At 41.3% G+C, this 12,314-nt stretch overlaps 1 protein-coding gene across 1 annotated transcript in view; it reads left to right on the top strand.

The window, feature by feature from the left end:
- The first annotated feature begins 3,311 nt into the window (after window positions 1-3,311).
- The window catches only part of ptprq (protein tyrosine phosphatase receptor type Q), a 29,283-nt gene continuing 20,280 nt past the window's right edge, over window positions 3,312-12,314 (top strand). Inside the window, exons 1-14 of the mRNA XM_041038552.1 lie at window positions 3,312-3,448; window positions 4,203-4,300; window positions 4,751-4,919; window positions 5,092-5,352; window positions 5,479-5,639; window positions 6,981-7,092; window positions 7,821-7,929; window positions 8,719-8,833; window positions 10,433-10,502; window positions 10,616-10,815; window positions 11,026-11,254; window positions 11,382-11,510; window positions 11,621-11,767; window positions 12,040-12,203. Of these exons, the coding sequence (XP_040894486.1) occupies window positions 3,433-3,448; window positions 4,203-4,300; window positions 4,751-4,919; window positions 5,092-5,352; window positions 5,479-5,639; window positions 6,981-7,092; window positions 7,821-7,929; window positions 8,719-8,833; window positions 10,433-10,502; window positions 10,616-10,815; window positions 11,026-11,254; window positions 11,382-11,510; window positions 11,621-11,767; window positions 12,040-12,203 (1,980 nt within the window). The 5' untranslated portion in view covers window positions 3,312-3,432. The remainder of the gene's footprint in view (window positions 3,449-4,202; window positions 4,301-4,750; window positions 4,920-5,091; window positions 5,353-5,478; window positions 5,640-6,980; window positions 7,093-7,820; window positions 7,930-8,718; window positions 8,834-10,432; window positions 10,503-10,615; window positions 10,816-11,025; window positions 11,255-11,381; window positions 11,511-11,620; window positions 11,768-12,039; window positions 12,204-12,314) is intronic.

The raw sequence follows: 12,314 nt of genomic DNA, 5'->3' as shown, positions 1-12,314 counted from the left end.
GGCTCCACCTGGAGCTTGGGACGGACACGGACTGCATACACTAGTGAGTCTGCTGACAACCTGTTACAAACAGAGCAAAGCAAAATACAATTACTTATTGTTGTGAGGAATGGAGAATTAATGTTTGTCCCCTTTCTTACAGGACCGCTTCCTCCTCAAAACATCACCGTTGGCCCCATTACAGTCAGTCAGATTAGTGTTCATTGGATGCTGCCAGATGCACAGTATGTGGCTGGTTGGACATTTGTTGTTCGCTATGTGGACATGTCTTCAGGACAAGAGAGGATAGTTGGAATGTGCAACGTCTCCTGTTCATCTGAGACTATGGGGTTACAGTCATGTACTGCTGTGATTGGAGGGCTTGAGTCTTACAGGAAATACATGGTTGAAGTTTTCACAGTCACCCAGAATGGGATAGAGAGCTGTGGACAGGCACCTGTCACTGTACAGACTGGTAAGAATATAACAGGTCTTTTTCACAGTAGACATTTTCCCTTATCATGTCAGGAAAAGCAGAGGTGTTACCAATAAGTGTACCAGTAAGCCGTGTCAGAGTGACAGGGAGCCAGTATGCACAACACCAGGACCCTGAAACTGAACAAAACAATTTATTTGATTATTTTTTTCTGGGACAAATTAGAAAGGTGTAGTTTGAAGAGAAAACTTCCTTTCCTTTCAGTTTTTTTTGTGTTGAGTTTATTGTGAATACAGTCTGCACAAATAGAAATTATCTGATCTATCCTGCTAGATAAGTTGGACTTCAGTAACTGCCCAAACTAAATCATATGGGGCCACTTAACTTTGCAAATGCTATTTGACCCACCTTAACTGGACAACTAAGTAACTAAGTATTCTGCTGTTGTGCTTCTCAGTGTTGAGGTCCCCTGTTGGTCTGGTGGTGCTGAGCAGAAGGGGAAATCTGACAGTCTGCTGGACCAGTCCACCTGATGACCCACCAGATGGTTATTATATCACAGCCCATCCTCCCACTAACCCCAGTGCCTCCTCACTGTGGATAAATCAATCTAGTACTGGTACATTCGGGATAAATCAGTCCATGTGTGTTGATTTGGGCCCATGTACTCCAGGCCAGACTTATGAAGTAGGAATAGTTGCACTGAAGGGAAAGGACAGGAGCCAGAGGACCAGCATCATACACACCACAGGTAAATAAAACAAGATCATTGCCTTTGACATTGTGGTCATCACTTTTAACCAGAACATCAGCTTCTTTTTCTCCCTCTGTATGTGCAGATCCAAAACCAGTTCAGGTGGCAGTCCCTCTTTCAGTTGGCACAAACTCTGCACAGCTGTACATTCAGCGTCCACAGCTGGGCCTGATTGATGGGGTGAAAGTGTGTGTATGTCCAGGAGTTTGTGACACTGTGTGCGAGGGATTATGTGGGTATTCATGCAACTGGTACTCCCTCCCTACTGGTGTTCATATTGTAACTCTTAGCAACCTCAGTCCAGGATCAGAGTACCAGCTCAGGGTTCACAGCACCAGCCGGGAGCAGATGGGACCACCTTACTACACCCGACCCATCAGAACAAGTGAGTTATCTCTGTCTATCCTAGTACATGGTATACATATACTAGTGCATCCATGAACTAATCATATTACAAGTGTGGCCTCTTTCTTCTTCCAATACTTAAGCCTTTGTTGTTCTTATATTGTATCTGGAGAGGGCCACTCATAACTCTTGCGCAGATTGTAGCAGGTATGTTAAATTAATCCACCCTAATATTGGCACCACTTCCCTGGATACCTTAATGGTATTTATTTGAAGATTTTTGGTGATTAGTCAACGTTTAATGGTCACGAAAATTAACACCACTTAGGCCAGGCTCCATGTTACAGATATTAAATTGATTGATTAGATTGATTGATTTGACAGATGTTGCACTTGTTTATGAGCCAATGTGTATCCAGGTCCCTTTGATGCAAACTCAAATTCAAGGTGTAACATTGATGTGGCTGGAGTTTTTTCTGCCTGTGTGCCTAGATTAAACTAAAATCTTAGATTTGATCAATGAATTCATAAATATATATATAGAGACTTTTATGTGGTTTCTTTTATTCTTCTGTTTTGTTCTGACTTATTAAATGGTGTTTTAATTATAAGTTATATTCTAACTTAAAAAAAAAAACACTTAAAAAACAAATGAATATTATAATTACTGTGATGACTCTGCTCTTTTCTTGTGATTTATTAGGCATCATCACATAATCCCCAGGTTTTTAAAATATCCCCAACCAAAGCTAATGAGTGTGTTCAGTATGTTAGAGGGATAATTACATTATGGGCTGTGGGATATGGTTTATGGTTTTAGGTCTGGCCCCTCCCAGCAGAGTGAGGGAGGGCGTGGTGACAGACTCATCCATAGAGCTGCTCTGGGATCCTGCACAAGGATGGGCTTACGGCTATGAGGTCATCTGTCTCAACTGTGACCATTCACGCATGGTAAAAAAGAAAACAAACAAAAAAAAACCTCTTAAGACAATGCAAATATGTTTTTATCTGTACTTTTAGCTTTAGGAATCATTTTTGTTGAAATCGGTATCTAATTTCCCAGAGTGTTTGTTAAAATTTGGATCAAGAATTAAATGAGAAGTTTTCTCATCCACTAATCAGCAGTTGCTTCAGGGGATGTTCTTTGTGACCAGTAGTAAGCATGTTCCTATGTTAAAAAAAAAAAAATTAATGTATGCATGAGTGCAACCTCCCCTCCTCCCCTCAAACTAATGCTGTTAGTGTAAGAATTATAATAAAGGCAGTTAATCAGCTTATTCGCCCATTTAATTTGTGTGCTACAGGTGCAGAAGGTGTTCAATCTGAGCGCAATGTTTTCTGGTCTGACTCCAGGCAGACTCTATCACTTTGCAGTACGAACAGAGAAGGAGTCCTTCACTGACAGTTCTCCTGTCACCATCAACATCACTGCAGGTAAACATGCATGCAAACACATACACGCATATGTCCACGTCCACACACGCCTCAGTCTTTCTTTTCCAATAACCTACGTATGCTGTTTTCTTTATGTGCCAGCTCCCAGCCCAGTGGAGGTGTCTCTCATCAATAAAACCACATCATCCATACACATTAGTTGGAGCGTGGTCAGGGGAGAGATGAGCGCACTCATCCTGTCAATCAAAAACAGAACATCCAATCAAGAGCTGATCATTTCTCACCAGGAGCTCAGGTCAGTCTCCTTCAGTTTTATGAGACTGGAATCACAATCAGCTAATCCAGTCTTTCTTTTATGACAACAACTGTTTACAACATGGATGTCAAACTAAATGTTTAAAAACACTGACTTCTTGAGCTGTGTGTACACAGATCTTACAGATTTGTAGGCCTCTCTCCTGGAAGCAAGTATACAATTGAAGTGATTTGCACCAGCAGGGAAAGGAAGGGTAAACCTGCTACTATGATCCTCCATACTGGTAAGTTTATGAGTTCAAGACATAAACAGTACCAAATGTGGCACCAAATATTGGTTGCGTGTGTGCCCACGTTTGCATATGTGTGGGAGAGAGAAAAAAAGAAAATTATTTGGATTACAAAATTAATGCTGCAGGAAATAAATAGTCAGAGGAGAGCAGAAAAATGCAAATACAACTTCAAAAAATATTATCACATATTATATAAGGACTGTAAAATAAAAAAAAAGAGAGATATAGATATAAGGCGTGCAGATTCCCTGGTAAACCGGGAGAGACAGGAAATTATTTTTATCTGTGTTTGGTTTGAGTCTTAGTTCACTTCTCTGATAACACTTTGTAACAGTGTTGTGTCAGGTTAGGATGTAGGGGTGCTGCAACAAAGGGTTTTCAAAAGAGAACTTGGAGTAAAACCCTTGAAGCATAGACAGACCAGCCAAAAAAAAAAGGAAATGATGTGTTTGTGTCTTTGGCTTCAGTCTTTACTTTTAATGCTGATGGACAGTGCTTTTACAATGATAGTGCTGGTTCTACTTTAATTTTACACCTGTAAATCTTTACCAAAGCAATTACTCACTTTAAAATAAAAGTACAAAATTATATCTGGATGTCAGTACTCTTTTTCCACCGATATCTCTGCTGATAATAAAGTATGTCAAAAATTCACTTCAAACCTGATTGCACTTATGTATGAGCCAGAGTGACTGATAAAGATGATTATGTGTCAGTCACATGCTAATGGGAATCTTGTCTCCAGTCCCAGGGGTACCACAGGAAGTGGCGCTTTCAGAAGAGGTAGTGACATCTGTGTTTGTTACCTGGAGACCACCACCTGGACAGGTGGACGGGTACAAGGTAAGACATGTATACTAATGTATCTGTCCAGAGGCAGAGACAGGTATTAGTGTTTTTTACACTACAGTAACTTTAAGACAGATGTGTGTGCTGACATGCGTCTTTGTCGTTTGTACTCAAAATGTTTGTTTTTGTCAAGGAGGAAGGAGGCCACTTGCGTCAGGTTCCAAACTCACCTATTGGTTACTTAGCAACTGTTGTCGGCACACCGCAGATTCAGTTACCAACTCTTTAAAGATGTATAACCTCCGTAGATCTGTGGCCAGGAGGAATGACCAAGCACATTACATGCATGCACAAAACAAAACCCACACTAACAGAAAGAAATGAGAGACACTGGTAGATTACAGGCTTGGTTAACCAAAGAATATCACCACAACACAGTAATAGAAAATTGATTTTTTTAAATCCCCAATAAGGACGACAATTTCTTTTGTTTTTTTTCTTCAGCTTGTTTTTGGCCTCCTGTCTGTGAACAGGAAATCATGGATTGAGGTGCTTGTCCTGGGCACAAGTTACGAGATCAAGGATTTGATCCCAGGGTCAGACTACAGTGTCAACATTCAGAGTGTGTTGGGCTCAGACACCAGTCAGGTGGTCCACAGAGAGTTCAGCACACGTAAGAGGAACACACAGGCCTAACTGCACATTATTTCCACACTGATCTGTAAGGATAAAACAAGCTCATGGTGCTTCTTCAGTCAGAACATAACGTCCTCATAACACATAGACAAGAAAAATAGCTAATTAATGAAAACTGCAGCTGTAAAATTGCAGTCATCATTTTTCAGGCCCAGCAGGATTATGCACGCTCCATCTGGGCAATGTGAACTCCTCCTCTGTCTCCGTGAGCTGGGACACTGTGTTTGGAGAGTTTGACTTCTACAGAGTCACTGTGGCCAACACCTCGGTCACAAACACACTCACCATACCCAAGGAGGAGCAGGTTGCCGTGGTTACAGGGCTGGTGGGTGGCTGCAGCTACAACGTGAGCGCTGAGAGAGTGAGAGGAGTGACGGCGGGGAGCGCTGCGTCCCTGACTGTAACCACAGGTAGACGATATTACAAGTGCTGCACAGGTCAATGCCCCATTATTATCACCTGGCCTGATCGCCTCTTGATTAAACTACGTTCTCCACCTCACTGACTCTATTTCTCCCTTTTCTGTCCTTCATGAGTGCCAGCCCCTGTTAGAGGAGTGCGAGCGGTGAATGTGTCTGCACGGGCATTCTCGCTACGCTGGGAACAGGCAGTGGGGTGTGTGGATCATTACCAAGTGAGCCTGAGACCTAGCCAGGGAAAAATCACGGTGCACCCTGGAGATGATGGATACATTCAGGTACATGCTCAACGTAGTCAGTGAAAAACTCAATGAAAAACACACTGCTGAGACAAGGACATTTCTGAATAGACACTTAGTTTTCTAATGATACTACATGTACCAAATACATGCACACAAACATACATCCATTATCTCTCCTCCCATTCACCCAAGCGCCGCCCCTGACTGCCTCTTCCCGGCTGCCAGGTGTCAGGTACCCCCCCAAAATGTAACCTTACACACAACGCACAACACACACACACACGCATAGAGAGCACACACAGCACAGAGTTGAGTAATAGATCTCATTATTTATTAAGTTGGCCTCATGAGCTCAACCCTGAATCATTCATTTGCTTAAGCAGCTCTCCCTGGAGAGTGAGAGAGACCAGAGGGAGAGTGTTAGCCTTGTGCTAATGAAAGGACCCACTGCCCTTCCTGGCTAACCACTAAAATTTTGGAATACCTCAAGATCCGTTATTATCCAATGCCTGGACAACTAACCCTGTGACCAATACTCATGCCACTAACTAGCTTCTAAACTCTTGGAGTCACTCCTGTTCAGCTCAGTGGATTACCTGTAGACCCCTGCTAACGTTTGCGCACTAACACTGGATCTCCTGAGGAGGCCTCTAACCTGCTGTGACTAAACTAAAGCTAACTCTGCTACACAGCATGGCCCTCTTCTCACTCATCCTGCTGCTCACCCTCTGCCTGGGACAGGTACACTCACAGGTAAGACTTCAGCACTCTATATCTGAAATTGCTGTGCACACAGATGTTAACACACTTAAATATACAGAAGTTGAATACATTCACTTACAGCTGTGGTGATTCTTGTTTCAGATAAATAAGTAAACCTGAATCTGTATAAATTGTAATGCACATACAGTTTGTACTGACGTCATGCACACACAGATGTTTAAAAAAATGAATGAATGATGAATTTTAGAAAAATGCTTGGTCATATTTCTGGGAGGTAACATAAGGTGTTACTGTGACACATTGGCACTCAACATGCTGATGTCATGGTTGCAACTGTTGGTTGCAAAACACACAAAAGCAAAGAGACTGCAAAGATAGGCAACACTGTTCATCTCTCTCACAGACATGAGCAAACATAAAAATGCAAACAAGTGCAGCCACAAGCAGAAACAAGCTGTCGTCCATTCACAGCCACCCACCTTCATGCAGCTTTAACAGATGGTTCTTCTTCAAATAGAGTTGTGGAGACTCTTTATTACAGAATTAACCAAAATAACAGAAGTTTGAGTGTCTCTTGGGTGCGTATGTATCTGTGTGTGTGTGCGTGTGTGTGTGTGTGCATTGTGACCAGGTGTCTGTGTTTTGTTTTCACAGGCTGATGTGGTCAATGTCAGTCCAGGGACAGAGTACACTGTAACGGTCACAGCAGCCTCCTCTTCCAACATCAGCCCTGGAGTCAGCCGCATGATCATTACTAATGAGAGCGGTGAGATGTGCACATGCACACACTGTTTTTGTTGTTTATGTAGGGTTTTTTTTTTTTTGGTGTTAAAGTGTCATCGGGTTCTCGTCTGCCCTCTGCTGTTTAGCTCAGCCCTTGTATAGCACATACGGTACACACACACTGAAGTAAAGGAATTAGTACAGTAGATGTGTCTGTGCTTGTGTGTGTGTGTGTTTGTGTGTGCATGTGTTTAATTCCTTTTAGGTAACTTAAGCCCAAGCTTTTGAACCGCAGGATGAATGGGTCGGCAGTGAATTTCAGTGAAATGCCACTGCTGTGTGAGGCCTTATTCATGGGAGTTTGGCCTAAAACACATTCACATTGGCCCACAGACTCAGACACACACACACACACACACACACACACACACACACACACACACACACACACACACTAAGAGGATCAGCTCTCCATAGACAACAACACTATTCTTCAAATGCCTCTGATACTGTGTCCAGATGAGTTGTAATTTACAGGAATTGTTATTAATCAAAAGATTTATACACATTTCTGCTTACTGATGGTATTTTACACAGCAGATGTGGATTAGATAAACCATGGGAAATATGCTTGAGCCCACTGAGGCACTTTCATTAAAAAATATGTTAACACGTTTGTTTACACAGCTGTACAAAAGTTAGTTGTTCTGGTTGCTGATATTCATCTTCTCTTCTCTTTCTCACACACACACTTCGTCTCTTCACCTCCAGTTCCTGGTCCACCTTTAGGCCTAGAAGGAGAGGCCGTAGGCTCTAATGGTATTCTGCTCTCCTGGACCATGCCTCCTGATGCCAACAATATTGACGGATATGTCATCAGGTAGTTCTCTGTTTTATTTTTCTTTTCACCAACAACAAAACCACCATAATGGAAAGCCATACCAGTAAGAAATACTATACTACTATTACTACTATGAATTTAGTGTAAAAAAAAATAGTAAATTCTCTTGTCCTGGTTTGCATGTACATTTAGGCTTCTATGTGCATAGTTGTGTTTCATAAACTGTCACACAATGTTGGGCAGTTTAATCTGAGAGAAGTGCAGATGTTTCTGTTAGAAATGAGTCCTTAATACCTAGTTTTTCAGTCTAGCAATAATATTTCTATTTAAACCGCTTTGTTTAAAAATGTTACACAAACGAGTGCATGTTTCCTGAAACAAATAAGGCAGGTTAATGCACTAGAATAATGATTTTAGAACATTTTTAAACAGGTCGATTTGCACTGAAAACAAGTTCCCACAGTATTAGCAACTCTTTTTCACTGTTTTAAAGGCTCAGTGTTAATCTAACATGACTTGATAAGACAGATTTCTTTCACTCAACAATGAATCAGGTTTACAAAAAATAATCTGCAAAATAAGCAAAGTAAGTAGTAACTATAACTGTCAGATGGATGTAGTGTGATGTAGCTAAATATTTCCCTCTAAAAAATTGAGGCATAAAGTAGCAGAAAATTTAAATACTGAAGTACAAAGTGAACTGCTCTTAGTTACTTTCTCCCACTGGTACTTTTGCACATGAAGTTGATTCTTTTGTCCAGTCCCATACTGTTCACTGTGTGTGGGTTGGGAGATGATGATCTTAAATAATGATTTATTTTCTTGAAGGTACAAGGAGGTATGTCCCTACCCTGATCTCACCTTCACACAGGTGACCAAGAACCTGGACATACCAGAGACCCTGCTCACTGACTTCACCTCAGGTTCAACATACCACATTCAGGTAGGATACTCGATTTATGATTCCAAATTTTGTTTCCATTACATTGTAGTGTCTTTGGTGAGCTCATATAAAAAATACACAATCTTTGTGTATCTCTTAACAAACATGTTCCTGAAAATCATCCTCCTGTATTTTCATGAGGATGTGGCTGGCTAACACAGATCCCACAGGACCAGACTATTCTCTTGATCTGGCTGAATACCGGTAATTGATCCTGATTGAATTATTAATCAGGTAAACAGATCTATGGATCAGCCATGGCTCTTTCCACTGTCTGTTGTCACTGAGCTTGAATGTGATCGTGCTTATTAGTTTTCAGAATTCATTAACCCACAATGACCTTCATACAAATGGACTCTGAGAGATTGACACACATCGTGATTATGCCCGTGCATACTGTATTTGTGTGTGTGTGGCTGCATGTACTGCACATATCACATTACTGCACCTCACCTGAGAGTGTGTTGGCCCACTAAACCCTGCAGAGAGTGGGGACTTCTTTCTAGTTTTTCTCAGCCCCTCATAACAATGTCCTTAATTTCTAGTGAACTGAAAAAAAAGCCTGCCAAGGTGATGGGTAGTTCACTAAACAAATGAAGTGATTCTGCTAAACAAATCAACTTGTTTCAAGACCATTCCACATTCAGGAGGAATGAATTCATTCAAACCTGCAAACTTCAGTTATGGTGATATTCAGAGGGTGGACAAAATATTGCACTTGTCCAATCTAATCCATTACAGTAACCCTCAGAGAACAATTACCTAAGTGAAGTTGCACAATTCAGAGAGGCATTGATTAAACTCTGTGGTCATTTTTCTGCTTTGCTTTCTGGGTTATTATATTGCTTGTTGTATCATAAATTGTCCCTGCTGTTTTGCATGAAACTGCACAACACGTGTGTCGTGTTGGCTCCTTATACTGTGCACGCTCCTCTGTAATCTGACAATTTTCTTCAGTTATAGGAATTATTAGATACTTTTAAAACAAAATAAGAAATGCTTGGTGGTGAAGCCTAAAACAAAGTTGTTTTTCTTCTTCTTTCTTGATAAACTGACATTTTCATTAAGTATCCAGTATATTTCATAGTGCTCCAGTATTATGAAAAAAAAATATGATAAATTAAAGATAAAGAGAATGGATGTTTCAAAATAGTTTGGAGGGTGACATTTATTATACCAAATAAAGTAGATTTATTAACCATTAGCCAGATAAAGACTTAGATTGCAATTTCATTTTTACTTCATTATTAAATAATTAATCATTCATTTTCTTTTATTCAATTGAAACATCTAAAAAAAAAAATTAAGAATGGTTGGTAATTTGGAGGCTAATGAACCATGCACGCTGCTTCAGGTGATTGTGTTGTGATCTGTTACACACTGTTCACACACCTGGTATAAACTGTTGGGTCATTGTTGTTTATGTGTTCCTGGGATCACTGAATCACTTCTCACAGAGTGTTGTTCCAGCTGTAACCATTGCCTGACATTTGCACCGAATCAGGATCTGACGACTGCCCTACTGACAAGAACATGAATTAATCATTACAAGTAATGTCTGCAGACTCTCTTCCTCTTCCTCTCTCTGTCTCTCTCTAGGTAGCAGCCATTTCTCAAGCTGGAATAGGAGCATTCAGCAAATCTTTGTACATAAAGACTGCTGAGTCCCGTGAGTATCCATGCACATGCACACACACACTTGTTCAGTGATCTCAGTATCTAAAATAAGGGTCATGTACGTATGAATATGTGTGTACATTTTCATGTGTGCATCTCCTGCAGCCCCTGGCCTGGTCACCAACCTGACAGCGTTTGCTCAAAACCATACCTTTGTCATGGTTACTTGGTTCCTGCCGCACCGCATCAACGGCCTCATCACAAAGTTTGCTGTCAAGGCAAAACATGCTCGTACAGGGCAGACAGTCCGCATGCTGGAGGTCAATGCAGAGGACATCATGACTGTAGCGCTGCCTCACTGCAATGTACAGTACTGCATTACACTGTCACCTCTGCCTGTCTTCTTAACTGTACTGTTAATGTGAAATATTCTGTTTGTGCACTCTTTCTCTGTCAGGATTATAAATGCTATAAAAGCCAAAGGTTGACCATCTGTGCAACATAAGCCTAGAAATGATTTCTTTTTTCTCATATTCTACCTTTTGTGTACATCCTATGTGATTTTGTGTGTCTAGGATGCAGCTGATATCCTGTCTCGTGCAACTCTGAGTCCATTGGAGATAACAGCGTCATCTCCACCCATCACCCTCTCTGCCGTGCCCCCTGCAGCCTCCTGGAGTGTGCCCATATCAGTAGGAGTTGATCAGCTGCGACCTTACACTGCCTATCTGTTTGAAGTGTCTGCCTTCACCTCTGATGGAGAGGGACAGATAGCCTCCACCATGGTCCGCATGCCAGAGTCAGGTGTGGAAATAGAAGCTAACAAGGCTGTAGTTTTTGTTTAAAGTGTGCAACAGATGGCTTTTAGCATATATATATAGTGTATATTGCATATGTGAAAAAACATTATTTTTGCGTTTGTGTATGGCAGCCCCAGAAGACCCACCACAAAACTTTGTTGTGCTTAATATGACGTCAAGATTGATCTCAGTGTCCTGGAACTCTCCCAACATTATCACTGGAAAATTCACCTACACACTTTACCTTTATGGACCCACAGGTTATTAGTTATTCTCTTAGGAACACACTTCGTTTGCATGTACTCATAAATACACTCAGACTCTTAATTGATAGAAATCCATAAAATGTTCTATTCCTTCTTCATCCCAGGATATCTGTATGAGAACAGCACAGGAGACATGCGGTTTGTTTTCACTGGTTTGACCCCCTATACAAGGTACACTGTCGCTGTCCGAGCCAAAGCAGCTGGAGAAGTGGGTCCAGCCGCACAGGAAGATGTAACTACACCTCCTGAGGGTGAGAACATTGTGCACTAACACATCTCTTTTTTGCAGTCCTTTTTTAAATCCACTTAGAATTATAACTTAACAACACACGCTTTGTTTTTAGATTATTTTTGTTTATTTCACATGGTGAGAAAGAGCACATGGAATCCCACACAACTACAGAAATGTCAAGGATAACACAATGAAGTCCAATAAATATTTGTCTGTGTGGAGGCTTGTTTACCATACCTATGTGTCTGTGTCTAACTCTGTCTCCCTCTGATTGTATGTTTGTGTGAGAAGCACCCAGTGCAGTGCAGAGCCTGATGGCAGTAGCTGAGGATTCAGTTTCAATCCGTGTGAGTTGGAGAAGCCCTGCTCAGCCTAACGGGCCAATCACCCATTACAGACTGCAGGTCCTGGTAGATGAAACTCTGCTGATGGACATCACCCTCACTGGAGAAATGGTGAGTCAGATGTTACAGCTAGTTACAGCTGCCATAAATTTATCCCATCACATCTGAAAATTGTTTTAAAAACCAAACCTGTTCTGTCAAAAAGGTCAGGTCAAATTAGAC

The sequence above is a fragment of the Toxotes jaculatrix genome, chromosome 5, assembly GCF_017976425.1.
Source record: "Toxotes jaculatrix isolate fToxJac2 chromosome 5, fToxJac2.pri, whole genome shotgun sequence".
Taxonomy (NCBI): Eukaryota; Metazoa; Chordata; class Actinopteri; family Toxotidae; genus Toxotes; species Toxotes jaculatrix.
The sequence above is the reverse complement of the archived record's forward strand: the minus strand, read 5'-3'. Positions and strand labels throughout refer to the sequence as shown.